The 27,759-nt window shown below is 49.0% G+C and overlaps 4 protein-coding genes across 9 annotated transcripts in view; 3 read left to right on the top strand and 1 right to left on the bottom strand.

The window, feature by feature from the left end:
- LOC136963310 (sodium/potassium/calcium exchanger 3-like) overlaps positions 1–9,987 on the top strand; it is a 41,245-nt gene extending 31,258 nt beyond the window's left edge. The window contains 17 exon segments of the mRNA XM_067257408.1: positions 2,528–2,547; positions 2,549–2,575; positions 2,577–2,606; positions 2,863–2,937; positions 3,253–3,337; positions 3,542–3,645; positions 3,838–3,912; positions 4,135–4,160; positions 4,445–4,498; positions 4,738–4,880; positions 5,037–5,206; positions 5,505–5,727; positions 5,916–6,082; positions 6,285–6,399; positions 6,623–6,735; positions 6,841–6,906; positions 7,492–9,987. Coding sequence (XP_067113509.1) covers positions 2,528–2,547; positions 2,549–2,575; positions 2,577–2,606; positions 2,863–2,937; positions 3,253–3,337; positions 3,542–3,645; positions 3,838–3,912; positions 4,135–4,160; positions 4,445–4,498; positions 4,738–4,880; positions 5,037–5,206; positions 5,505–5,727; positions 5,916–6,082; positions 6,285–6,399; positions 6,623–6,735; positions 6,841–6,906; positions 7,492–7,602 — 1,604 coding nt within the window. The 3' untranslated portion in view covers positions 7,603–9,987.
- A 1,715-nt stretch (positions 9,988–11,702) lies between these two features.
- Positions 11,703–13,363, top strand: LOC136963015 (muscarinic acetylcholine receptor M1-like). The gene is made up of 2 exons (XM_067256980.1): positions 11,703–12,631; positions 12,695–13,363. Exons 1-2 carry the CDS (start codon positions 11,703–11,705, stop codon positions 13,173–13,175), a joined length of 1,410 nt encoding a protein of 469 aa, XP_067113081.1. The 3' UTR covers positions 13,176–13,363.
- Positions 13,364–15,676: 2,313 nt separating this feature from the next.
- Positions 15,677–22,296, bottom strand: LOC136963017 (zinc finger protein ubi-d4-like). Of its 4 annotated transcripts, XM_067256984.1 has the most exons (13): positions 22,265–22,276; positions 21,217–21,321; positions 20,880–21,040; positions 20,662–20,769; positions 20,308–20,441; positions 19,935–20,027; positions 19,531–19,609; positions 18,578–18,619; positions 17,415–17,552; positions 16,976–17,107; positions 16,774–16,886; positions 16,517–16,598; positions 15,677–16,321 (listed from the first exon to the last, which is right to left on the bottom strand). In XM_067256984.1, the coding sequence occupies exons 3-13, from the start codon at positions 21,010–21,012 to the stop codon at positions 16,245–16,247; spliced, it is 1,131 nt and encodes a 376-aa protein (XP_067113085.1). In that variant the 5' UTR covers positions 21,013–21,040; positions 21,217–21,321; positions 22,265–22,276; the 3' UTR covers positions 15,677–16,244. The 4 variants fall into 4 exon arrangements, with proteins under 4 accessions (XP_067113085.1, XP_067113082.1, XP_067113084.1 ...); XM_067256981.1 differs by lacking the exon at positions 21,217–21,321 and having other exon boundaries at positions 22,265–22,296; XM_067256983.1 differs by lacking the exon at positions 22,265–22,276 and having other exon boundaries at positions 21,217–21,315.
- Positions 22,297–22,988: 692 nt separating this feature from the next.
- LOC136963190 (centrosomal protein CCDC61-like) lies at positions 22,989–27,043 on the top strand. Of its 3 annotated transcripts, none has more exons than XM_067257235.1 (12): positions 22,989–23,862; positions 23,938–24,020; positions 24,108–24,268; positions 24,396–24,548; positions 24,652–24,859; positions 25,139–25,221; positions 25,351–25,571; positions 25,693–25,771; positions 25,873–26,076; positions 26,162–26,195; positions 26,298–26,367; positions 26,513–27,043. In XM_067257235.1, the coding sequence occupies exons 1-12, from the start codon at positions 23,715–23,717 to the stop codon at positions 26,605–26,607; spliced, it is 1,539 nt and encodes a 512-aa protein (XP_067113336.1). In that variant the 5' UTR covers positions 22,989–23,714; the 3' UTR covers positions 26,608–27,043. The 3 variants fall into 3 exon arrangements, with proteins under 3 accessions (XP_067113336.1, XP_067113334.1, XP_067113335.1); XM_067257233.1 differs by having other exon boundaries at positions 25,139–25,239; positions 25,348–25,571; XM_067257234.1 differs by having other exon boundaries at positions 22,990–23,862; positions 25,348–25,571.
- The last annotated feature ends 716 nt before the right edge of the window (positions 27,044–27,759 follow it).

The following is a 27,759-nucleotide window of genomic DNA, read 5'->3' as shown; positions in this document are numbered from 1 at the left end:
TACAGGGTCCAGATCAGAGAGGGGGCTGTTAGCTCCAAAATGCAAAGAGAAACAAAGAAACATTAATGCCTCAGCAGGAACACAGATATCCTCATTGTTTGACCAGGAAACTCTCTCTCACTGACTGTCTTCCTCTGACTTTCTCTACGACTCTCTGTCTCTGATTTTCTGACTGTCTCTCTGACTCTGAGTCTGACTCTGTCTGACTCTCTCTCTCTGACTCTGTGTCTCTCTCACTTTCTCGATGACTCTCTGTCTCTGATCAGGGGGAGGAAGTGACATGACAAGCTGTGGGTGTTGTAGTTCCCCATCCGTCCTCTGCCACAGCTGGTCAGAGGAGGAAATGAGCTTCTCCTTTCTGCTACGTCCACGAGACCCCCCCATTCCTCAGTTAGCATCCCTCCCTCCCTCCCCCTCCCTCCCTCCCTCCCTCCCTCCCTCCCTCCCTCCCTCCCTCCCTCCCTCCCTCCCTCCCTCCCTCCCTCCCTCCCTCCCTCCCTCCCTCCCTCCCTCCCTCCCTCCCTCCCTCCCTCCCCTCCCCTCCCCTCCCCTCCCCTCCCCTCCCTCAGTCACTCACTATCACCCAGTGAACATGCTGTGTTTCCCATATGGGCCTCCTGTTTCACACTACAGATTTAAGGATCAAAATCAAATATTCAGAATGAGGGCTGGCCTCTTAATCTTCCAGAAGAATGTTCACTGCATGATGTCACAGACACAGGACAGGCTGCATGTCACGTTAATATTTTGTACCTTGGCATCGGTGTGTGGTGTGTGTGTGTGTGTGTGTTTGGTGGCGTGTACGGTGACGTGCAGAGCAGAGGCCATTTGTGAGCCTGTGTAACCACTACTGCCTCTCTGCACAGGACTATTAATAGCTCTGGGCTCCCCAGTCGTTAAAGTTCATTTTCTCCCGCGCTCAAGAGCTGCACCAACGGCCCTCTCTCTCTCTCCATCCACGCTGCCCTCTCTCTCTATCTGTCCATCTCTCTCCATCTACCCTCCCTCCCCTCTCTCTCCACCTTCCTCCCCCTCTCTCTCCACCCCCCTCCCCTCTCTCTCCACCCTCCCTCCCCTCTCTCTCCACCCTCCCTCCCCTCTCTCTCCACCCCCCTCCCCTCTCTCTCCACCCCTCTCTCTCCACCCTGCCCTCTCTCCACCCCCCTCCCCTCGCTCTCCACCCCCCTCCCCTCTCTCTCCACCCTTCCTCCCCTCTCTCTCCACCCTGCCCTCTGTCTCTATCTGTCCATCTACTCTCCATCCATCCTCCCTCCCCTCTTTCTCCACCCTGCCCCCTCCCTCCCTCCACCCTCCCTTTCCCCTCTCTCTGCAATCCCTGTCCATGGGCCGGATTTGTGAAACATACGTCCTCTGGTTGGTCCTACACATCCGTATACCCTCAAAAGTTGAGCCTGTTCCTGCTCCGTGTCACGGATGGAGGGTCCAGGGAGGTGCAGAGGCTCAATACCTAAGTGCAATAGAGAACGGCACTCGTGTGAAGCCCTGTCCTCCTCAGCACACTGTAGTGAGCGCAGGGTGATCCAGCGCCCAGGGGACCCACCTCCGACAGACAGCCAGGTGTCTGTACCCTGTCAGTAGCTGATCTGCTCACATCTCAGTTGTTAAGATTAAGGAGTGTGTGTGTGTGTGTGTGTCGGGGGGGAGGGGGGGGGGGGGGTAGCGAGCACAACACCTGTCACGTCACACAGGTCCTGGGGGAATGGAAGAAAATAGAAAAACATAATGGAAAAGAACACGATGTTCCTCTCGACTCCGACTCCCTCGTCTGGAGTGGAAGGACTGGATGGGAGGGAGGGGAACACAGTCTGGAGTGGAAGGACTGGATGGGAGGGAGGGGAACACAGTCTGGAGTGGAAGGACTGGATGGGAGGGAGGGGAACACAGTCTGGAGTGGAAGGACTGGATGGGAGGGAGGGGAACACAGTCTGGAGTGGAAGGACTGGATGGGAGGGAGGGGAACACAGTCTGGAGTGGAAGGACTGGATGGGAGGGAGGGGAACACAGTTGGAGTGGAAGGACTGGATGGGAGGGAGGGGAACACAGTCTGGAGTGGAAGGACTGGATGGGAGGGAGGGGAACACAGTCTGGAGTGGAAGGACTGGATGGGAGGGAGGGGAACACAGTCTGGAGTGGAAGGACTGGATGGGAGGGAGGGGAACACAGTCTGGAGTGGAAGGACTGGATGGGAGGGAGTGGAAGGACTGGATGGGAGGGAGGGGAACACAGTCTGGAGTGGAAGGACTGGATGGGAGGGAGGGGGAACACAGTCTGGAGTGGAAGGACTGGATGGGAGGGAGGGGAACACAGTCTGGAGTGGAAGGACTGGATGGTGTACACAGCTGCGGGGGTGTGAAACCCTCGGCCTTGCTCTACACAGATGACACTGGGGGGAGTGTGTCTGGGAACTGATACTGCATACACCTGGGACAGAGAGAGACTCGAATCAACACTAAATGTGTGTGTGTGTGTCCGCGCCTCCCCCCCCCCCCCCCCCTCCCCCCCACAGCCATCCATGAGTTTCCTGAGAGACATCTTCACCAAGGAGGAGAGGCGAGGGGGGGGCCGTGCTTCTACACGTGCTGTGTGTGAGTACACATGTCCACCTCCCTCCCAAACCATCCTGCATCCTATCATGACGGGATCATGGAGCTGATGTTTACTCACCAACCAGTCCAGTCTACCCTGTTTCCTGCTCTGCTGAATCTCTCTCTCTCTCTCTCCCTCTCTCCCCTCTCTCTACCTCTCTCTCTACCTCTCTCTCTCTCTCTCTCTCTCTCTCTCTCTCTCTCTCTCTCTCTCTCTCTCTCTGTCTCTCTCTCTCTCTCTGTCTCTCTCTCCCAGGCCATCTACATGTTCTATGCGCTAGCTATAGTGTGTGACGACTACTTTGTTCCATCCCTCGAGAAAATCTCAGAGGTAAGAGACAAGCTGGGATGGCAGTGCCATCCAGGTTGTTTGTGACTCGGTGTTGTCTGTCTCTGGGGCAGGCGTGCTAGCAGCGTCCTGAGTTCTAGCCAGGTCCAGCCATACGTATAGAACAGCCCTGGACTTTTTCATATTAGGGTTTTTTAAGATGTATTTGCTGCTCTGGATATGAGTATGTATGTGAGGTGTTCTTTGTGTTCATTCTCTCTCTCTCTCTCTCTCTCTCTCTCTCTCTCCTCTCTCTCTTCTCTCTCTCTCTCTCTCTCTCTCTCTCTCTCTCTCTCTCTCTCACACTCTCTCTGTCAGAACCTTCAACTCAGTGAGGATGTTGCCGGGGCAACCTTTATGGCCGCCGGGAGCTCCGCCCCTGAGCTGTTCACCTCTCTCATTGGTCAGTGTCCGATTCCAACCAGACTCTTAGGAAACTCTCACACTCGTCTGTGACTTCACTGACTGATTCAATGACCCGTAATTAACTGTGGAATGTATCTTCAATCCCTTGAACACATGTAATTCCATTCATGTCCTGTAGATGTCAACATTGTCAATAACAACCTCTGAGTCAGGCCCTTGTCCCTTTCGTCCTCTCTGTCAGGTGTGTTCATCACTAAGGGGGATGTGGGGGTTGGCACCATTGTAGGCTCTGCTGTCTTTAACATCCTGGTCATTATTGGTGTCTGTGGGATCTTTGCAGGACAGGTACACAACTAGAGTTCTTCTGTTTCAATACTGATGAGTTTTATTTTCAATGGATACATTCATCTATTTCTCTCTGTCCCTCTCTGTCCCTCTCTCTCTCTCTCTCTCTCTCTCTCTCTCTGTCTCTCTGTCTCTCTGTCTCTCTCTCTCTCTCTCTCTCTCTCTCTCTCTCTCTCTCTCTCTCTCCTGTAGACGGTGGTTCTGACATGGTGGTCCCTGTTCAGAGATTCTCTGTACTACATACTGTCAGTGCTGGCTCTCATCCTGGTGAGACAGCTCGTCCCTGACCCTGACCCTAAACCTGCTCACATTTGTTTGCAGTCCAACATACCGTAGAGTACCTAGGAAACAAACTATACCCCTAATCTAGTCTGTGACTGCTGTTCTCAGCCCAGCCAACCCAGTGTTTCTAGTAAAACAACTAGAATGCTCACAATGGAACAGTTGCATCTCTCTGTTGCTTTAAACGTTGAATATCTCTCCCTGTAGGTCATCTATGATGCCAAAGTGGTCTGGTGAGTGTGTGTGTGTGTAGACTGTCAGGCTCTAGTGTATCACAGTGTGTGTGTGTGTGTGTGTAGACTGTCAGGCTCTATTGTATCACAGTGTGTGTGTGTGTGTAGACTGTCAGGCTCTAGTGTATCACAGTGTGTGTGTGTGTGTGTAGACTGTCAGGCTCTAGTGTATCACAGCGTGTGTGTGTGTGTAGACTGTCAGGCTCTAGTGTATCACAGTGTGTGTGTGTGTGTAGACTGTCAGGCTCTAGTGTATCACAGCGTGTGTGTGTGTGTGTCCACAGGTGGGAGTCTCTGATGCTCATCTCGATGTATGGAGTCTACATTCTGATCATGAAGTGAGTAAGATGAACCCTGCGACCCAGCACGCCCCACCTGGTATCTCCACCTGGTATCTCCACCTGTATCTCCACCTGTATCTCCACCTGTTATCTCCACCTGTTATCTCCACCTGGTATCTCCACCTGGTATCTCCACCTGTATCTCCACCTGTATCTCCACCTGGTATCTCCACCTGGTATCTCCACCTGGTATCTCCACCTGTATCTCCACCTCTGACACAAGTGCTCGGTCTCAGGTTCAACTCTCCGATCCGGGGTTTTGTGGAGCGTCGGCTGGAGGCTTCTGGGCCGTGCTGCCGGGGCTCCGAGGCCCTGAGGGAGGAGCAGGCAGGAGACGACGGAGCCAACTGCAACACCTCCATGACGCTGCTGAAGAAAGGTCTGCACCTCCCCCAGCTGGAAGTCACCATACAATCCCAAAATACCTGCACCTGTCCTAGTTACAAATGGCCAGTAAACTTGAACTGAGAAGGAGGGTTGGGAGCGTGTTGAGGCAGAGCTGGTGTCTGATGTGTGGTGTTGGTGGCCCCTCCAGGGTCGTCAGGCCCGGGGCAGGAGTCTTCTCCGGTGGTGATGGTGGACGAGCTGCTGATCCTGTACCCCCACCAGCTGTCCTTCCCCGAGGCGGGGCTGCGGATCATGATCACGCCCCACTTCTCCCCCCGGACCAGGCTCAGCATGGCCGGGCGCGTGCTCATCAGCGAGGTGAGCTCTCAGCCACACCCGACACGCCCACGCGCTGACACTGTGTCACACGCTGCACTGTGGCACACGCTGCACTGTGTCACACGCTGCACTGTGTCACACGCTGCACTGTGTCACACGCTGCTATACAGTGCTGTTGTGCTCTTCCTCTCTCTCTCCTTGTCTCTCGCTGTGTCTCTCTCCCTCTCTCTCTTCCTCTCTCTCATTGTCTCTCGCTGTGTCTCTCTCCCTCTCTCTCTCTTCCCCTGTCTCTCCCTCCATATCCCTCTCTCTCCCTCTCTCCCGCCCCCGTCCACAGAGACAGAGGTTGATCCGCAGCCCCCGGGGCCAGCAGGACGGCGAGGCCGGCCCCCTGAAGGGCTCTGGAGGTCTGGAGAACGGAGGCAGCGTGGAGAGGCAGACTCCCGAGGGGGCCGGGGTGAGGGACGGGGAGGCGGGCGAGAAGACGGGGGCCGAGGGCTGCCGTGCGGACGAGGAAGAGGAGGATGACGACGCTCCTTTCAGGCCTTTCTACCTCCCGGGTGAGCATGGGCCTGCTGCTGCAGCTCAGAGCAGCTGGGGTCATGAACGAGGCGTATCCAATAACAGTCATAAACTTGACATAAAGCGTGCCGCTTAACGGTGGAGGCAATCTCACCGCGCGGGTTGCAAACGTAGGAGCGGGCGTGGCTCCGGCTTACCTGTCTGACCTCTGACCTCTGCGTTCCAGGCCGCTGGGCTGCCCGGGCCAAGTGGCTGATCTCCTGGCCCCTGAGCACCCTCCTCTACTGCACCGTGCCCAACTGTGTTTGGCCTCGCTGGCACCGCTGGTTCATGGTGTCGTTCATCGGCTCCACCCTCTGGATCGCCATCTTCTCCTACCTCATGGTGTGGATGGTAAGGACCTCTCGTCTTTCTCCTCCCCTCTCTTCTCCCGCCTGCACCTTTTCCGACCAAGGAGTGACCATTTGGAGGTTTTGAAGTAACATTTTGGGGGTGTGTTTGTTCTGTCTGTATGCGTGTGTGTGTTGTGTCTGGATATGTGTGTGTGTTCTTTCTGTATACGTGTGTGTGTGTTGTGTCTGCGTGTGCCCTCCAGGTCACCATCATCAGCCACACTCTAGACATCCCAGACTATATCATGGGCATCACCTTCCTGGCTGCGGGCACCAGCGTGCCAGACTGCATGGCTAGCCTCATCGTGGCACGGCAAGGTATGCTCAAACAGTACTCTCTCTCTCCGTTTCGTTTATTTCTCTCTCTCTGTCTTTCCACCCCATGGTGACTAAACCTCGTCTATTTTCATTGCTGTTCCTTTGTTTCATGTCCCCTCATTCTTTCATAAATATCCATCTCTTTCCGTCTCTTAACCACGCAGAAACTTAACCCAAATCCATTTTCAATTTGTTTATTTTTATTCCATGTCTCCCTCCGCAGGTATGGGCGACATGGCGGTGTCGAACTCCATCGGCAGTAACATCTTTGACATCCTGTTGGGGCTGGGATTCCCCTGGGCTCTACGGACTCTGGTGGTGGAACACGGATCATCGGTAACTTCTAACTGTGATGCCGTCTAAGTATGATTTAAGATTTGAAGGATTTCTTTGGGTTGACAATGTAGGATATGACAGCCCTGTTTCTGGTGTCTCTAACAGGTCTACATCAACAACAAGGGGCTGGTGTACTCTGTAGTCCTGCTGCTGGCCTCTGTCTTCCTGACCGTGAGTCACTGTGTGTGTGTGTGTGTGTGTGTGTGTGTGTGTGTGTGCTGCGGTCCTCTGTCTTTCTGACCGTGTAGTACATGCACACATACGCATGTGTGTGTACATAAGCTAAAAGTAGCCAATGTAGTAAATGTGTGTGTGTGTACGTGTACACAGTAGAGTTGATTTTTATTACTGTCATATTGACACCTTCATGTGACACTGGGCCCTGAGTATAGTTCATTACACCTCAGACCTGGATCCACACATAAACATACGGGGTTGGCAACGTTTTATTGGAAATGCTTTACGAGACATGGTTTATGACAGACATGGACAAGAAGTGGGCCTCCCAGGACAGCCTGCTAGAGATGCTCGGGTATTAAAGTAGTCGAAACATCCATACAGCAAATGTCAAAACCCCTCGTGTCTCACCTGCCTTTACTACACAGGCCTACTGCACACACGACACATCTGCCCTCCCCTCCCTACGGTCAAAGCTACGGTTGACCCCTTTAGACGCTACACGCGCTCTTATCCAGAGTGACGTACAGACGCTGCATGCTTCTTCTTCTGCCCTCCTGCGTGCGTGTGTCTGCTCAGGTGACGAGTGTCCATCTGAACCACTGGAAGCTGGACCGTCGCCTGGGCCTGGGTCTCCTGTCCCTCTACGCCGTCTTCCTGCTCTGTTCCATCCTCTTCGGGAACATGTGAGGCCGTCGAGGTCAGAGGTCTACCCTGGCAGGCCCTTCCCTCTAACTGGAGGGCCCCCGCGGGCCCTCTAATCACCCTCCTCCGGCCATGCCAAAAAGAGTAAGCTCCTGTCTGCTGGTGTTCGTGTGTGCCACAAACGGGATATGAGAAGGTGGTGGTAAGCACATACTGCACATTGTGTACACACACACACACGCAATTACCCACTCACGCGCAAATGCACATAGGCACACGCGCGCTCGCATGCACTTACTCACTTACTCACACACACACACACACACACAGTAAAACATTTTATCAGTAAGTTCATTGGTACAGTGGAGTGTTTCAAGAGCCCTTAAACATGGAGTAACAATAGTACGGTCAGTTTGTTTCCTTGTTTCCTGACGTTCACCTGGGATCAATATATGAAGGATGAGACACGCTGTGATTACCCATGAACTTTGGCATATTTTGCAGAAGCTCACGGATACCAAAAGTGGGCCGTCTTTAGCTCACTGATTGCATTACAGTACGGTGGATGGCAGCTCAATTTGGCCTCTAAGGGGATATATGTCCACATAGTTGGCTGTCTTGTAGAATTTCACTAAATTAAATGTATTTGATTTATAACAAATTGCATGATAACTTGGTTTTTACAATCATTTGCATATATTGTTTATTTTAAGGAGCAACAGTTGGCCACCATTAGCTTGTAGCTTATTTAGGGTTCTGTTGCTATAGGTTACGAGTCACTGCTGGTCCCATGAAATCCGAACATCCGCGTCCTGATGACGTCATCGACTCAACCTTCATATATTCAACCTAGATGTTTACCTTTCCATGTTTGTTTATGACGTACACCCTAGCTGACTTTGCCTAGTTTTGTGGTTACGCTGTATTTGTGTACAGATGAGCAGAACATTAGAACCGTGTAAGACACGATAATAAAGTCAATAAACCTCTGAAGATGCCGTTATGTGAATATATTTTGTAAGTGACTGATAGAGTTCGAGTGAGGGTCAAATAATTAATTTTGCCTGACCGACTGCTTTTGAACAAGTGTTACAAATGACGTAAATAGATTAACGTGAAATCAAAGATTTATAGCATTTCTAGAGATGTTATTATATGTAAAATATATGTTTCTATGAGTGTCACCACCTTTGATAACATGCGTACGGGTCTGTTGTAATAGTTCACCAAGTTTAGGTACGATAAATGTTTGTAAAAATTAGAAGTTTCCCAGTATTACTATACAACTATTACTGTCTTCAAGACGATACTTTTTACTGTTTCTAAATGTTTACTAAATATAGTTTTACAAAAAAATGAATGTCAGACAGAAAATAGATTTGTGATGTTTTTGATATTTATAAGATCTAGATGACGTACTTCCTATTTGTGAATATTACACACTGTAACTTAAAAGATATGTATATTTTTGTCACTTGGTTCAATAATACAAAAAAAGACACACTTTAGATCGGCATACTCTTATTCGATACGAATGTTTGAATCTGATTGCATGTGTGTCTTCAATGTCACTTTCCACTGAAGGTTCAATTTGGCACTTAAACTTTGATTCATGATATATATTTATTATTTTCTAACTTTTTTTAGGTGTCTTTGTTTGTGACACCAACAGGCAATGGTTTGCCCTGCAAAAGTGTTAGAAGTATTTTGTATCGTTATTTATTAATTCATTTAACACAGAAAACCCATTGAGTGCAGTAATGTGAATATTATCTTGAATATTAATAATCTGAGATTATTTACGTGTAAAATGTCACAAATAAAATGCAAGATAGTCCTGCAAAAAAATTATAACATTTTAAAGATCCACATGGACAAAAATCTAACAGGAAATGCTAAATGTTTGTAGTATAAGAATGGCAATAACAAAATAATTTTATAGCAGAAAAATAAGCAATTTTGATACATTTAGATCATGTACAAATTGAGGTATGAGTACAGATGATTGAGAGTCAAACAAGCCTGTTATTGGTGCTGTCTACCTGCTCCTTGTTACATGACTGTTACATGCCTGTTTTCTCTTACTCACCCTCAACAAAGGGCGGAGACAGAAAGAACGCTTTTTGTTCCAGCTATCTAACTCTGGATTGTGGGCACACGGTTGAATCCAGAACAGTCATTGGCGCAATGGAGATATAAAGTTGTAATCTAATCTCAGTCAAGAATCTGGCCTTCAATAACAGAGCAGTTAAGTAAAACATTTACAGATGACAGAAACCGGTTACAGTATGTTTGAACAGTGTTCTTTCCTCAATATTTTATTCTGTTATAGTTGGAGCCATCAGATATTTTAGCGCTGAGATTTCTTTATTTAGAGATGGTGTCTGATCATAGAGAAATTTTGTATGTTGTTCAGTGCAATAAATTAAATCTGTGCAATAACCATCCTTTCTTCTCCTCTCTTACTTGGTATCCTGCACAACTGTGTTCTGTATTCAAATGACCTAGCTGTAAGTTAGACAAGACTTTCTTTCCTTTCTTTTCTTAGCCATCTCTTCCTCTCCCTTCTCTCGCTCCACCTCCTCTCCTTCCCTGTCCTTCTGCCCCTTCAAGTCCTTTGCAGGGTTTTCTCATCCAGGATCTCTGTCTTTATCTCCCCTCTCTCTTACCACCCCTTCTTCTCTCTCTCTCTCTCTGACTCCAGTTCTTCTGTTTACTCATGAACTCCTCTGGAGCTGCATTGTGACCCTCGGTCTCTTAGAGCAAACACATCCTGTGATAAGCACCAGGAGAGAGACTCCCATCCCTGCTCTATCCCTGCTCATGGCACTTCACCACAGAGTAAAGCCACACTCACACAAGCTGTACAAGGGCACACTACCCTTCCACAAGCTGTACAATATCACAGCATGTCGATACACACTCTACACTGACACAGCACTCTCAACATCTCTGACTCTTGTTCTGGTGATGAAACCTGTTGAGTGAATTGAACTTCAGTCTTTATCTTAATGTGGAGAGACGGATGAGTGGTTGAGGGGGTGCAAAAGGAAATTGAAAAAAATCAAGTTAATTAAATGTCTGTTATCACAACAGACAGATGTTGTACAGTGTGTCTAGTTGCATGGAATTTCCCAATTACAGCATTCAATGCTGAACATTTTTTTTATAATTCTGAAGAGGGTATTTAAATGTAGCTACACCCCATGAAAACTTTTGTTTTTCTCCAAATATTTGAACATTATGGATGGACATTTGATATTGATTGAAACGATAGGTTTGGAGGTGATGTAGTTAAATAAACTGGCCCAGCTGAGGCAGCCGCAAGCACACTCAACAATTTCCCCAGAAATTGTACCCTCTTTAGTTTTAATTAAGTCAATGTTGACTTTAGTAAAGGTAATTTGTTTATTTACATTTTTTCAATTAAATGAGGATGGAACAGGAAATGCGAAGAGGAAAATAATCTAGAAGGATGTAGCTAAATGCCAGGCGACTTGAGTTTGTACAGGAGGCTGCCTGACATTGTTTACACGCGTTATGGCAGTGGCGTTTCATTTGATCTGTTTCGTGCAGCTTCTCCCCGCATACAGGACCTCGCCATATGAGGAACAATAATTCAAACTGGATACGTTTCCCCGCAATAGGAAGGCTCAAACACGATCAAGGTTCAACAACAGGGCATAATCAACCTAGGCTACAAGCGAGCACCACTCGGGTCGGTAAGTACACGTTTCAACAGTTGTTGCATTGTTTAAGAAAGGTACATGGCACGGAAAGATTATAGGTTACAGGACAAGAACATTTGTGTTGGAAGGAGTTTCAGTATTAGCTACACCATTGTCAAAAGAATAAAAAGCACTGCTATTGCGGCAAATGTCATTTGTACTTTAACCAGTAAAATTAACCACCATTTAGTGAATAGATTTATCAGTTTTTTAAGACACCAAAACGTGTACCTACGCGTCCAGTGTCTCTATGAATAGTATTTGAGTTACATTTATTGAATTTTAATTAACTTGTATTTCATGAAAAGCCAACTCAGTTCAAACGGCATCATAAGGAATCGCGCATCGGGATTCCAATGAATGTTTTTGATTCGGTTGAATGAATACTTTTTTTCACTCATCCCAGCTCTATGGAATATGAACAACTGTGTCTCCCAGACCAGCAACCGGACAGCAGACCCTTTGGAGGGTCATGAGGTATGGGAGGTGCTGGTGATTGTGATCATCACAGTGCCCCTCTCTCTGGTCACCATCCTTGGCAACCTGCTGGTTTTGATCTCCTTCCGGGTCAACAGCCAGCTGCGCACCGTCAGCAACTACTTCCTGTTGAGCCTGGCGGTGGCAGACTTAATCCTCGGCGCCGTTTCCATGAACCTGTACGCTGCGTACATCATAATGGGCCGTTGGGCCCTGGGGAGCGTGGCCTGTGACCTCTGGCTGGCCGTGGACTACGTGGCTAGCAACGCGTCCGTCATGAACCTGCTGGTGATCAGCTTCGACCGCTTCTACTCCGTCACGCGGCCGCTGACCTACAGGGTTAAGAGGACGACACAGCGGGCGGTGGCGGCCATCGTCCTGGCCTGGGCCGTGTCCTTCGTCCTGTGGGGCCCCGCCATCCTCTTCTGGCCGCACGTGGTGGGCAGGGCCTCGGAGCTCCAGGACAGCTGCTCCATCCCCTTCATGGACGACGCCGTGCTCACCTTCGGCACGGCCATCGCGGCCTTCTACCTTCCGGTCACCATCATGGTGATCCTCTACTGGAAGATCTACTGGGAGATCGAGCAGCGCTCCCAGGGTCGGGAGGGGCTGCTGGGGTCTGTGAGCAGCGCAGGGGGTCCCCAGGGCTCTGGGGGGAGGTCTGTCTACTCCAGCAGCACCAAGAGCAGCTCCAGCAGCGCCCGAGAGGGCCCAGGGGGGAAGGATCCATGCAGGGAGGCCTCCCAGGGGAGAGGGTCAGCCAAACCCTCCCTGCCTCCCACCACGGGCAGCAACGGGGAGGGCTGCGCAGGAAGCAGGGGGGCAGAAGGAGGGAGGGGCTCTACTGCCTCTCTGTCCTCAGATGAGGAGTCAGAGCAGAGGCAGGTGAGGCCCAGAACGGTATCAGGTCCTCCGGCCACGCTCCCTCTCAGGGAGGCCCCAGACACCGCCCCCCCCCCGGGAGACCCCCCGGCCCTCAGGGTGGAGGACCTCCGAGGCCGGCAGCCTTCCCTCCGGGGCTCCAGCTTGTCCGAGTCCAGGCGAACCAGACAGCCCAAGGCCAGGCGGAGGAGGAACAGGATGATCACGGAGAAGAAGGCAGCCAGGACCCTGAGTGCCATCCTGCTGGCCTTCATCCTCACCTGGAGCCCCTACAACATCATGGTGCTGGCCTCCTTCTCCTACTGTGTGCCTGAGAAGCTGTGGCAGCTGGGCTACTGGCTGTGCTACATCAACAGCACCGTGAACCCCATCTGCTACGCCCTGTGTAACAAGCACTTCCGGGTCACCTTCAAATCCCTGCTGCTCTGCCGGCTCGGGCAGAGGGACTGGGGGAGGACTCGCCACGGCAACCACGCCACGACCCGGATGCAGAGAACGGGCAGCACTGTGAGGAGCCCCCAGGACCCTTGACCTCTGACCTCACCCGTGGTACAGAATTTGACTGCAGATCTTGAGGTCGCAGGTTTGAATCTTCCCCCTGTACCAGCCCACCTGACCTTGGCAGGTATCTGCTAAATGAATCATTTTCAATAAGACATTAAACATTGCATATGTTTACAGAGACTACAGAGTCACTATATACAGGGTTCCTGCAGGTTTTAGTAAATCAAATTTAAGACCTTTTGAAGGCATTTTAAGACCATAAAGATTAAAATTAAGATTGAATCGTGAGGTACCAAAATATTCCCACCCCTAATAGACAGTAAACTGTACATTTCTGTTTAATATTTATCCGTGAATGTCTATTCAAGAAAAGTCTACTTATCGTCACTGTATTTTGTGAACGAGTTCTTAGAAATCTGTCAGCAAACTTTCACTTGTTTTGTAACTATGATTAGAAGGCAGAGTATTCTGTTTTATAACTTGGCATTAGCAGAAACAAAACATGTCCTTTGGCATTTAGTAGTGTCATAAGGGCAATTACACCGTCTTGTAGAAAGTAACTTTGCAGGAACCCTCTGTGGCTCAGCATGTGTACCATCACGTCTACTGACAAACACTGTACCCCTGGTTCAAATCTTGCTCAAACCTATTGATAATTCATTTAACTGATATCAGTTATATATATATTATTTCCAAATATATAGAAAGGGGACCCTATGGTGTAGTGGGTTGAGAACAATAGCCTAAACCACAACAACCTGGGTTCAAATCCAGCACAGAGCGTAGTGCCAAACACATCCGTGGGCCCAGATCCCTGTAACTACAGCGCACTCCCCGACTGTCCAGATCCCCTCTCCCAACTGTCTTTCCAGGTACCCAACTGTCACACCAGGAGACAGTTGGGAGAGGGGATCTGGACAGTTGGGTACCTGGAGAGACAGTTGGGAGAGGGGATCTGGACAGTCAGGGACTGCGGTGCGGCTACTGGAGTAAAAATAAATTTACCTTTTATCAGTTTTATTTATAATTACTTTTATTTATAATTCTAAGAGCAAACATTGAGCTGTAAGAAGATCCTTCAGCCAGATTTTAACACAAGACCCCAAGACATTGAACTATCTAGTTGTAACACCTTTAAGACCTTAAATTTAAAGTTCAGAATTTTAGACTTTTTAAGACCCCGCGGGAACCCTGTATATAATGTAACCAGTGCCAAATCATTTATTTTCATGGAAGTAAATGACAAAACCACAAAAGAAACATTTCATCACAATCAAAAACAAATCCCAGAAATGTCTTACATCAACTGAGTATATACCTTACATGAATGTTTTTTTCTTCCTTTTTTCTTTTAATATTCTAATGGCAGCTGTTTCAAATTAACATTTAACATTGCGGTTAGAAATAAAACCAAGTTACATGTTTAATGCTTCAGTATGTTAGTTGGCTATGGATATAATATGATAATGTACCTAAATTATATCACAACTTCCCAACACATTGACCAAACTAGAGTATGCGTGAGAGCACACACACATCATGCATCCCCTTCTGTGTTGGTGTTGTACAGGCTTCTTCAACTACAGCCACTAACTCAATCTTAGCATTGCCAGGTTAGCATAGCCAGGCTAGCATGTATGCTAACCTGTACGGAATACCTTTCCGTACAGGGAAGGTATTCCTGTAGGGAAATATGTATTATACAGCTTCTACAGCCTTCAAGCACATCTGTGGAGACAGAAGCACTGGTGTGCCCTTTCCATGAGACTAGTCATTCATTTAGTCATTTAGCAGACGCTCTTATCCAGAGCGACTTACAGTAAGTACAGGGACATTCCCCCCGTGGCAAGTAGGGTGAAGTGCCTCAAACTGGCAACCTTCAGATTACTAGCCCGATTCCCTAACCGCTCAGCCACCTGACTCCTTATCACTACACTAGACTAGTTGAAACCGACATGGAGTCTAGACACCACGTTCACCATCGCTCTGTGTCTCTTGGACATATTGTTAACTGCAGTGTGTGAGCTTGCTTAGAAGAACCCAGCCAGCTAACTCTCACAGCTACTCTCTTGCCAGGCTCATCGCTGCCCTCCTGTGACGGACACTGGTAGTGCGCACAGACCATCTCAACCCAACATGGGCTAGGAAATGGGGAACCAGTAAAAGGGGATCTAGGTATGGACGTGGGCCCTGATCAGGTCCCACCACACTCAGAATTGCACAGGATACCCCCCAGAGTACGACTGAGGGGTGGGCTCTTAACACACAGTATCTCTCTTACTGGGGGGCCCTTGGACTCAGAGCCCCCAGGACCCCCCCCAGGACCCCCCCCCCCCCCCATCTTAAACGACATGTTACAGTCACATGATCTACTCAGTCACGTCACATGATCCCCTTACTGCCCTTCACCGAGGCCTATCATCACACCAGAGAAACAGGAAGTGAGCTACAGCAGGCGCTTCTACGCAGAACAGAGAAGCAGTTTAGGGCCGGGCCACGACACCCGGAGGCCACGACGCCCGGAGGCCGTCAGCTCGCCTTGTATAGGAACCTATCGTGATGTTGTTAGCTCATATTAAAACCATGTTTGGCAACAACTGGAGGTGATGAAATGTGTCCTGTTCATTCGACAGCAATGGCCGTCCTCTCTGACGGAAGTAGATAAGATATTGTGTCAAAGGCTATAACAACCACTATCATTACAACATATAAACCATTCACACCCTTTATAAGCTATACAAATATATAATTATACAAAAACGTTTCTTACTACGAAGGAGAATTGGCATTCTAGTTCATTCCAACTACTTCTCTGTCTACTAGTTGCCAAAACTGATATATCGTGGAATAAAAGGAGAATTTCATTCAGGATTCTTGGGACTTGGCTAAATTGACAAACAGTTAGAAAGGAGAGCCTGTGGGTGATTTGAACTGTGAACTGTGTAACAGTCATATGGAGCAGACCAAGGCGTATATTGCACAGGGGTTTTAAAGGTGTCTTTCCCTTTTCACGTCTTAGGTTCGTCTGTGGTACCAGCTTCTCTGCTGCCTCTCCACCAGAGAACCTCACTGCAGGGGTGTGTGTGTGTGTATATATCAAGACGGAGGGGTGTTCTGGTATATAGAGGCCTTGTCTTTCAGGAGGTCCAAACACAGGCGGCAGCTCCAGCTACCTGAGAGGAGGGAGGACAGAGGTCAGGATCGCACAACTCTACAACACACACACACACACTTACACGTTCACACACTCGCACAATTACTGCATGTGGCAACTTCAGATCCTGGCTTGGTTTAATCACTGGGGACTAGCCCCCAGAGGCAGGCTGTTCTGGCACAGCGTAACCAGCCAGCAGGGCGTTCCAGCTCACCTTCTGGGGGCTCGTTCATGGGGGGGCTGAGGCAGTACATGTGGTAGCCTCGGTCACAGTCGTCACAGAACAGGAGCTGATCCTGAAGAACACAACATCAGGTTAACCAATAACTCTCCAAGCAGCCTGCTCACTACACACATGCACAGTACACTGTAGACTTCCATCCACCCACAATATCAGGTAGATTGATGTGTTTATAACCCCAGGCCAGCAGCTACAGTTGAGCTAGCAGTCTGTTCCTCCCGCACACTCACGTCGTTCTCCGACGTGCCGCACATGTTGCAGCACTTGCACTCGATGCACTGCCAGCGGTAGGTCTTCACCGCTGCCATCATGACCGGGGTGAACTGCAGACAGGACGGGTGCCCTGGGGGAACAAACCGTCACAGAGAGACTACCACAGAGAGACTGAGTGTGTGTGTGTGTGTGTGTGTGTGTGCGTGTGTGTTCCTGTACCTGAGCGACCACAGTCTGAACAGGACACCAGTTCTTCTGACTGGCCCGTCTTGTGGTTGGTCTTGGAGTCACCCAGGCAGAAGTCACAGTAGTTGTTAGGCAAGGCCAGCCCGTCTGGCCCTTTCTTGGGGGCTGGGAGAGAGAGAGAGACGGGATACAGGTCAATGGGTACAGCACAGCAGTAACTCTAACCCATTTGACTGCAGATCAAGAGGTTGCAGGTTCAAATCCCCTTTTAGCTCTGCGTTGCTGGTTAAAGAGGTGTCTTCTGAAGAACTAAATTTTTTATGGATAGGGATGGAGGTCATGAGTGTGGGAGGTGCGGTAGTCCTGGTATCACTGGGTCTACACTGTAGCACTCTCCTGGAAGGGGGGGGGGGGAAGAGAGAGAGGGAGAGAGAGGGGGGGGGGAGAGAGAGAGAGAGGGAGGGAGGGTTACTTTTGGGTTCGTCGGGCTGTGGAGGCGGGGTGTCGTGGACCTCAGCCTCCTCCTTGTCCTCGCCCTCCTCCTCTGCCAGGTGGGAGTGAGCGTAGTGGTAGCTCAGGCCTGGACGGTTCTTGTAGCGCTTCCCACAGACTGCCAAAGAAAGACGGGAAGAAAAAGGGAAAGGTATGAAAACAAAAAACACGCGTGGAGACGCCCTCCCTGTTAGAAAAACACAGGTGAGAACGCGGAATGGTTTTTGTGTTTTAATGCATTTCGAATATGCATCAAAACACATATCTGTTCATTGTATGTGTTCAGATGTCACATGCCTTTAAGAAACGAGATATGAGACTGGCCTAGAGGTGAGGTGAGAGAAGTTACCAGAATAAGAACTACAAATAGATTTGTGGTTGTGAAGAAGCACAATGACCTGTGTGTGTGTGTGTGAGGGGGGGGGGCAGCAGCCAGCAGAACCTTTCCTCTCCTTCCTCCCTCAAGCTGTTCCCCACCCAGACTCATACACCCTCCCTCTGGTAGGGCCACTAGCCCCCACCCTCGCCCCCAGCTGGGTGGACATGACCAGGCCTGTGTCAGGGCCCAGGACAGCAGCCCGGACACAGACCAGGCCTGAGACTGAGGCACCGCTATTCAACTGTGGAACAGTGGGACCAACAGGCCCCCCAAGGCTTGCAGCTTCAAGACAAAAGCAGAAAGCACCATTTCCCTCTAAAGTAAGAGAGAAGAGGAACAAGGGGGGGAGGCGGGGGGTTAGTTAACCCTAACCCATGCATTTCCTGAGGGGAACTGTATTGGGCCATGTGTGATTTAATCTCCACGACAACGCACGTCTACGGCAATTATCTTGCTGTCTTCTCTCGTGTCTAATTTCATGTATGATGTGAATACCTGTATAAACTAAATGTCACAGTCCAGAACTAATATCAGGAATAAGATTAAGCTATTAGATAAGCTCTAATAACATGGCAGCAAAAACACACACACAGAAGGACACACAAGTGTGCGTGCACACACAGAAACACACACACAGAAACACACCCACACACACACAGACAAAAATAATCCAAACATGCAGTGAGCAGGAGAAGCAAAGAGAAGCGAAAAGGAGAGAGGCAGGTCGAAAAAAAAAACTCAAAAGGAATGAGAGAGAAATATACCTCGTTCGGAAGGTTTGGAACTATGCTTTTGTTTGAAAGTGTCTGAAAGAGAGGGAAAGAGAACAGGGAGACAGAGAGCACAGACAGACCCTCAGACGGGGAACTCCAACCTGGCCGGTCAGAGTTTGAGCCGTGGAGACGCTTTGTGGAACATGGGAGAGCAGCAGGAACATGGGAGAGCAGCAGGAACATGGGAGAGCAGCAGGAACATGGGAGAGCAGCAGGAACTTGGGAGAGCAGCAGGAACATGGCCGAGCAGCAGGAACATGGGAGAGCAGCAGGAACATGGGAGAGCAGCAGGAACATGGGAGAGCAGCAGGAACATGGGAGAGCAGCAGGAACATGGGAGAGCAGCAGGAACTTGGGAGAGCAGCAGGAACATGGGAGAGCAGCAGGAACTTGGGAGAGCAGCAGGAACATGGCCGAGCAGCAGGAACATGGGAGAGCAGCAGGAACATGGGAGAGCAGCAGGAACATGGGAGAGCAGCAGGAACATGGGAGAGCAGCAGGAACATGGGAGAGCAGCAGGAACTTGGGAGAGCAGCAGGAACATGGGAGAGCAGCAGGAACATGGGAGAGCAGCAGGAACATGGAAGAGCAGCAGGAACATGGGAGAGCGGCAGGAACATGGGAGAGCACATTTCAAGCAGCTCGTGTCGAGAAATTCTCCCAGAAGTTTATGTTGTCATCATATATATCGTTATTAGTCATAAATATAAATGTGTTGGGTTCACCCATTGTATGGTCTACTGTGTATTCCCCATCTCTGTGACGCCATGCTATGTGGCTCAGACCCATTTAGCCCGACACAGAGAACACAAAGGCCACAAGGCCAGTAGAGAAGGGTTTGGTCTAAGCTGTGTAGATCACCACCCCATAGGCTCCCCCCACCTTCTCACCCCCTCCCTCCCCTCCCTCCCATCCCCTCCCCCCCCTCCCCTCCAGAGACTCACTGTCACAGGCGTAAGGCTTGTCCTTGTCCTCCAGAGCTGCTGCAGCATCCGGTTTCTTCCTGCTGCTCGCTCCTCTGCCCTGAACACACACATGACACGTTACATTACATACATAACACGTCACATACATTTAGCGGACGCTTTTATCCAGAGCGACGTACAGAAACCCCAGCAGAAAATCAAGAATGGGAAGTGCGTAGTTCAAACACTATCTAACGGTGTCCAGACGATGTCAGTATTTACCAGGCACAGTGTAAAGTAGGTCTCCTCCACTCATCTCTCTAAGTAACCATGACAGCCACCCCTGGCCCACAGTAACCATGACAGCCACCGCTGGCCCACAGTAAGTAGTGGTCCTCCAGCCATGTTCCCCTACACAGATCTACTAAGATGAGTGTCCTCACCTTCCCCTTCCCTTTGCCTCGCCGCTTCGGGGTGTCCTCCTCGTAATCTTCATCGTCCAAATCATCCAGGAAGTCATCCGGCTCCAGGACTCTCTGTGTGGGAAGGAGGCGGGGTCAGGAAGGATGATGTCATTGTCCCTTCTGTCATGCCCCCTTCAAGACTAATCAAATGAATTTAGAAAAGCCCTTTTTTTGCAAGAAAAGTCGCAGGGGGGGGGCTTCAGAGAAGTCCACAAATCAGCACGTGTAACCAACCTAGACCCTCAATGAGAAACTGTTAATGATGAAGGTGGAGACTGACTCAATGCAAAGTGTCTATGATAAGGTGATGTATTCATTCTACTGACCTTACCTACCCCGTCCCCAACAGTACCTTTCTGGGGTCTTCGTCTGGGACCCGCAGATCCGGGGGCCCCCGCTTGTCCAGGGGCTCCCCCTTCAGGAGGGCCTCCAGGCTGCTGCCATCGGAGGCCCCCAGGACATCCCTCTTCAAGCCCAGGTCCAGCTCTGGAGGAGAGGAGACACACAGAGCCACACTCAAGAGGATGGACCTCACCACTTTAACACAGTGAGCCGTGTTATGTACACATAACCAGGCCTACCTGGGTATAAGGGTAGGTATAGCTTAGCGGTAAAGCGTTTCAGTACAGATCAAAGGTTGCAGGTTCAAATCTCCCTCCGCACGCCACTTTGGATGAAAGCGTCTGCTAAGAATGCACCCTTTTACCTGACTTGAGAGAGGGGAAAGCCAGTCTGGGGTCCTCCGGAGGATGGGCTCTTCTTCTCTTCCTCCACCTCCTGGACGGGTACGTGTACAGCTGCCCAGGAGCCATGCCTGGGGGCGGAAGCAGCAGAAGAAGAATTACTGTGGCACTGTGGTAAACATACACCTTGACACTCTCCCCCCCCCCCCCCCCCCCCCCTCCGTGTGTGTGTGTTTCTCACCTGGGCCCCTGTGTCGCTTCTCCATCCAGATGTAGCAGTTGCTCTGCGCCACGCCCGTCTGAGAGTCCAGGAAGGGCATGCGCACGCTCCTCTCTGCGCACAGGCGGGCATTGTAGTTATGGCATTGCTCCATGGCATCTCTATAGTACTGCTCTCCCAGCCTGCAGAGTCAGCAAAGCCAGGGACAGGTCAGCACAATAATAACAAGGTATAGTAATGTATTCATTTAGCAGACGCTTTGGTCCAAACCGACGTAAAGAGGGGATTTGAACCCACAACCTCTTGATCTGCTGTCAAATGCTCAAACACAGCTATAACCCTCCTGGGAAAAGACTACCTGATGTGAGTAGCTTTACAGGACCACCAGAACGGTATTAGTGGAGTTCTGGTTGAAACCTTAAGGTTAGTGCTGGTGCCTGGGAACAGCAGTTCCTGGTATCTGCTGAGAATGCGTCAGCAGAAATAAATTTCCATTGGTAATCATAGCTGGGGTATATTTCCTCCGAATGCGTTGTCATGGAGCAAGAAAGGTATTGGTTCGTGTTCGCTGTACGTTTTAAAAGACGCGTTTTAAGAATGTTGTGTTGAGAAGAACATCAGTTATTTACACAAATAACTGACGTTCTTCTCTTCTATTCTCTTAACAAAAAATTACAATGTGAGACGGCTGTCTCCCCTCCGTTTGGTTGCGATCCTTCACTTTTAGATTCGAGTGGTTTGTGTGCGCGCTCCGACGAGGGGGTGCTTTTCAGCGCGGGGGGGCATCTGGGGGCACAACACCGGATTAACTCATTCTAAAACTAGCGTTACTCCAGTGGAAATAAATGTACAGTTAAAGTGATAACAAATGAGATTACACTGATTTGGGTAAGGTGTTGAAGGTACGCTTGTTCCGTTATGAACACAATTTAGGGTATCGGTTGCTCGTTATATTATAACCATAATCAAGTACATATTCATGGATTTTATACGACGCTACGGTAGTATTTATGTCTGGGCATTAGTCCAAGAATAGCTGTAACACTTCTAAATCTATCTAATCTAACCAAAAACAGCATTAGAAGAGCAGGATTACTCTCCACCTAAATGGCCATCTATGGAATTAAAAAGGTGTTAGCTAGCAAGCTATCTAACCCAATTTGGCATTGCTACGGTAACGAATCATGTTAGACTAATGATGTCTTTACGGTGGTAACAGCTAGCTAAAGCTATCGTAGCTGCAGCCGACCACCGAAAGGTTGACAACTTTCGGTTACTTTGCCAATACAATGTAACAACTATATGTAGGTACTTATACGTTTTATTTAAACAGGTAGCGTAAATACAGTCCAAATGTAGCTGAATTTGAACACTTTAGCTATCTGTAGAAAAAGAGAATCACTTACAGTTTGACAACATTTTCAACAACCGCCGCCATCTTGGTTTTGGCTCATTGTTGATTTGCGCATGCGCAAATATTATTTACAGAAAACTTCAGTAAAAAAGTAACCAATACTTTTTTTCATCATTTAGACTCGGCATATTGCTTAAAAAATTCTAGTCAATTTAAGTAGTTAGGTTCAGATTACAGATCACACCGACATGTTTTTGTTTTTAATCCGGTAATATATACGATCCTGCAGATGTCGTTCTTCTGCCTAAACGTTAGGCTAAAAATGAAAAATAATAATACATATCCTACTTGGCATTTGAGTTACATGTACACTGTGTATTAATTGTTTTATTTTGCAGCCATTTGATTCACAGCGCATTAGTATGAATATATCGCACGGTGCACACACATTAGCTATATTTCCCAATTTACTGTCACACAATAATACAATAACGACTGCTGCTTCCCTGCAGCGAGAAGGGAACCGAGAAATCACCTGAAGTGATTTAAACTAGGGCTTCAGCCAGGCATTGATGATGTCCCGCAGAATCCCTTGTAGCTTTTGTCCTGAAACTTTATCAGGTTGTGAGTGACGGTAGCAGTACACAATTAGATGTCTTAATATATTTTTCGACCAATAGCTCTACTACGGGGGCGGTAGTTTAACATTCCCGGTGATTGAACCAGTGGCGGCGGCTTACAAACTGTCAGGTAGGTCTTACAGTAGCTAGGCAGTGTCTTTCAGTTGATCAAAAAGCATGCTAACAACTTAGTTAGCCAGCAAGGAGTAATCTGTTATCCAATGATATAATCGATACGATATACCGTTGGAGTGTACTGTGGATCGTTTTTCGAGGAAATCAATAGGACGGGTATGCTGTAACTTGCTAGCTAGGACGAGCTTAGCAAGTTAGCCTTCTGACTTTGGCTTTGTGGCTGTGATGTCTCGAGTCTAGGAAGACTGACTGTACACATTTATAGATGCTAGACTGGCAATGAGGATTAAAACAGAAGATGAGACTGATAGCAAAGACAATGTAGTTTACAGGTCTAGTCGACAATCATCAGGAGCCAGCAACTCATCGTCCAGCAATTTGTACAATTTTAGCTAGTTAAAGATAGCTCTAGCTATTTTGTTAGCCAGCTAGCTAGGTAGCTATGCACCAGCTGTGCTGCGTAACGTTAGACTCTAGCTAGCCTGCGGTGGCAATCTTGAGTCCTTTTAATCCGTCAGATAGTATGCAAATTGATGGACCAGAAGTAGCGAACCTTATCTAACTTGCAGACATGCAATGGCGTTAGCCCATTTTGTACAGAGGTGTGTTACATTTGCATCTAGGTTGTAGTTAACGGCTTCACCTCCAAGATCATTGCCGTGATCATTAGTGCAACACCACCGGTAAGGTTAACTACGCTAATGTGATTTGCAGTGAGGTTGCCAACGTGCAAACGATTTGAGAACTATGGAGGTGGGCTCTACGGTGTTGGAAGATATTGTTTTCCGAGGAGTGGAGTTTTCCGTCAAGATAGAGCTCGAGGAGAGGATACTGGTTGTCGAAATTTCGGACCCAATGACAGCTGATCAATGGAGAGGAGAATTTGACCCTGCATGTAAGTGAGCATCCATAACATCAATGTGTTTCATAACGTACAGACCACCAGGGTGACTGGCATCTTTTTTCCCAGATATCGAGGACCTGACTCGCAAAACTGGCAACTTCAAGCAGTTTCCCATCTTTTGCAGCATGTTGGAGTCTGCAGTCAGAAAGGTAAGTCTGACCTGCAATATAGATTCTAGAATCTATACACACGTAAGAGTAGTTATGAGTGTGAGTAACAGCTGCATGGTCCTTCAGACCAGCGAGTCGGTGACCCTTGACCTTTTGACCTACGCTGACCTGGAGCTCCTGCGCAACAGGAAGGCTGGAGTCGTAGGTCGTCCCCGTGGCCAGCAACAGTCTCCTGCCCTGAGTGCTAAAAGATACCTCATCCTCATTTACACAGTGGAGTTTGACAGGTGTGTCTTCCAGACGTATTCGCAGACATACCTTGTTTAGAACTGCTCATTACTTACACCATCCGGTTGTTGACTTCCATGACTAATGTGTGATAAATGACTGCTTGATGTTACCATGTCACTGCAGGATCCACTACCCGCTCCCCCTGCCCTACCAGGGCAAGCCTGACCCTGCAGCCCTGCAGAAGGAGATCCGCGTCTTGAGGGCTGAGCTCAACGCACTCACCAATCACGGAGGTCACAAACCAGCGGAAACAGAGATTTGTCGTCTACGGGCAGAGTGAGTGCCTCCCCCCCCCTGTACATCCATCTGGAATACTGTTATATTCTAAGCCTTACACAGCCTCAGGATCAGGTGTCTTATTAGGCTTTGTGGTTTTCAGACTGGGTCTGGTGAAAGAGGAGAAGGAGGCCCTTGCCGTGGCCCTGGAGAGGCTGCGGGTGGTTGGGGCGGCTGCCACCCCTGGCGGAGGGGCCCGTGGGCTCCGGGACGTGGTGAGGGGCCTGGAGGAGCAGCTGGTCAGGGAGAGGGCCAAGACCCAACGCTCGGCAAGTAAACGAGGCCAGGAGCAGCGCTTTCTGGTGGAGCAGGTTGGTCGTGTTCCATTTAAATATATATAAAAATATAACGGTATGATCTTTTGGGAGCATATATGAAGTTGTCTGTAACATTGCTTGTAAAAAATTCAATTAATGAATAAATCTGGACGTACCTTTCTAATGTGGCATGTTATTTACAAGAATTAACGTTAAAGGTATCTGTTACAGTAAAGTATTTGTTTTGATTATGAAATACGTAGATTTAAATGGTTCTGGTTCATGAAAACATTTTTAGGTCTGATTCTAAAATGTGGTTGTTGTTTCTCGTAGTTGGAGGAGCTGAGGGCATCGGAACGCTCTCTCCGGATCCGTGTGAAGAGTTTGACAAACGAGCTGGCCTTGCTACGGAGAGGGTTAGACAATCTAAGCATGTATATCTTTCCCTTTTCTCTCTCTCTTTCAGTCATTCACTCACAAACACTTCCTCCCGGCCGCCCCCCCGCCCCTCTGTCTGATGTGCGTCCTGCGCGTGTCTTCAGCAGGTTGACTCCGACCCTCTCGGGGCGCAGTAGCTCCCGCGGGGACGGGGACATCCGACGTTCGCTTTCCCGCGAGCGGAGCGTGGGCCGCGTGGTGGTCAGGGCTCGTTCGGGGTCGAGGGAGCGGATAGAGGACAGGGGTCGGAGGTCGGAGGACCGGGGGCGGAGGGCGGACTCCTCGGGGCCTCTCGCCCACATCCGCAGACCATCACCGTCTCCCACAGGTACTCTCTCTCTCACCCCACCGTCATTCAGATTCATATTGGAAATTCACTGTTTTAACAACAAACAAGTGTAAAGTCGTCTGTTATAAGACTTAGACTTGTACAACTTGTTCATATTTAGGATTGCCGGCACCGCGTTTCGACCCCACCGCCTACATCCAGGACAGACAGCGCAGACAGAGAGAAGCAGAGCTCAAAAGGTTTGTTCCTCTCCTCCTCTTGCCGTCTGTTCCTTTGTCTCCACCCCGCCCCCTGTCCTTCATCCCGGCTGGGTTGTGTTCCTCTCTCGTGTCTCCCCCAGCCAGAGGAAGGTCCGGAGGGACATGCTGGCATCTCCGGTTGTCCTAGAGAGAGGGCGCTCCCGCTCCAGAGAGGCCTATCAGCAGGTCCGGACGGGCAGCACGGGAAGAGGGAGGAGCGTGTCTGTGGAGAGCAGGAGGAGCAGACAGTCTTCTGAGAACTCCTTAGCAGACATGGATGAGTTGGCCCAGCCTCTCACCTCCAGGTAGACTAACACGTCTCCTGCTCACGGCCACGTGACATACGGGTCTTGGTTTGCGAGTCATGAATTGTGTTTTGTGTGTTTACAGAGGGAGGAAGCAGACGTATAATGGCCCTACAATGGTAAGTGAGGATTTAAAGGTGACATCGGCTTCTACCCTTAGCTCGCCGTCGATTCTAGCCATCTCCATAGCAACGTTGAGTGACTGTTGTGTATCTCTTTAGCCCAGAGGAAGACTTGGGAACAGGAAGCCACTATGCAGCACTCCCACTTACAGGATGCGACCCGAGAAAGGTAAACAATCGATCCCCAAATGAAAGCAGCTGTCAACCAAAGAGTAGATGCCGAGCTATGTATGTTCCTGCCGATCGCTTAACGTTTATCCTGCATGTTTGTACCTGAACCCTGGTATGAAAGTCTGCTGTTCTCTCCTCTCCAGAGAGCTCCTTGGATGCAGGGACCGATCTCACTGAGATTGATGCCAGACTGCAGGCTCTCCAGGACTACATGAGGGACCTGGACACAGGACACTAACACCATGAGCTCTACCAACCTCAGAGACACTAGAAGAGACATGAGGCCTCTCCTCACCTCTGTTGAGCCTGGGACCCAGACACTCCCAAGCATGAGCCCAGCTGTCACAGGGGAACAATGCTCTCTGTCACCTCATGTTAGAGTCCCCGATGGTGATACAGGTAGCCTCCCACTGTGAAGGATATCAAGCCCCTGGTTGTTTGTACTGGGCCTTCAGGACCGATAGATGTTTTTGTACCACAATTTTATGTGTATTTTGACTTTTAAAATAGATTTCCTCTTTTGCACAATATGTGGCTTATGAATGTTAGGCCTGTTGTTTAGTTGTTGTTTTTTTGACATGTTTGAGTCTGTAAATAATATAACTTTATTTTAATCATTTTGGGGGTGTTCTGTTTTTTGTATTTTTTAAAGGTTCCTGTTTTTGATAATGAAACGTGTCTCTTCATTTCTCACAGCTCTTATCAGTCTGCATCAATAGAACAGTTTTACCAGGTGTGTGTATGCCTTTACCTCTTACATGAATGTTAAACTGTCCCTAAACCATCACTGCCCCCCACAAGGCAAACGGGGTAGAGGACGACCCAAAAACACCTGGAGAAGGAGCACAGAGCAGGAATTTTAAAAGAAGGGGCTGATGTGGAAACAGCTGGAGAGGATGGCTCAAGACAGACGAGGGTGGAAACAATTCATCAATGGCTTATGTTCCGTGAGGAATATAAAGGCCTAAAAAAATAAAAAACACATCACTCATCTCTAGTGTTTTGTATTGATGGTAGACAGGAGCTGAGGTGTGAGATCTAGTCTACTAAACTGAGAAGAAGCTTGTATGTACTATACCACCAACACATCTTCAGTGCTGGTCTCTGACGTCTGGAAGACGACAGACCCCTTGCTACTAGAATGCTGTGTCGAGAACATTTTCCAGTTGCAAGAATGATGAGGCCTACGAGTAAAGAGTATTAGGAAGCTATACTCAACTCAGTATAATTCATTCCTATTCTGCTCTGTAGGATTCAGATTATGATGTGCTCTCTCATCAGCGAACACCGCTGAGACACAGATTGGCTTCAGGACTGACTGCATGTATGTAGTTCTCTCAGTTCGTTGAGCTGAAGGTTTTCCCTCGGGCTGTGAGTAGGGAACAGCTGC

Source organism: Osmerus mordax, chromosome 19 (genome assembly GCF_038355195.1).
Source record: "Osmerus mordax isolate fOsmMor3 chromosome 19, fOsmMor3.pri, whole genome shotgun sequence".
Classification (NCBI taxonomy): domain Eukaryota; kingdom Metazoa; phylum Chordata; class Actinopteri; order Osmeriformes; family Osmeridae; genus Osmerus; species Osmerus mordax.
Note: the sequence above shows the minus strand (reverse complement) of the source record. Positions and strands in the feature narration are given on the sequence as shown.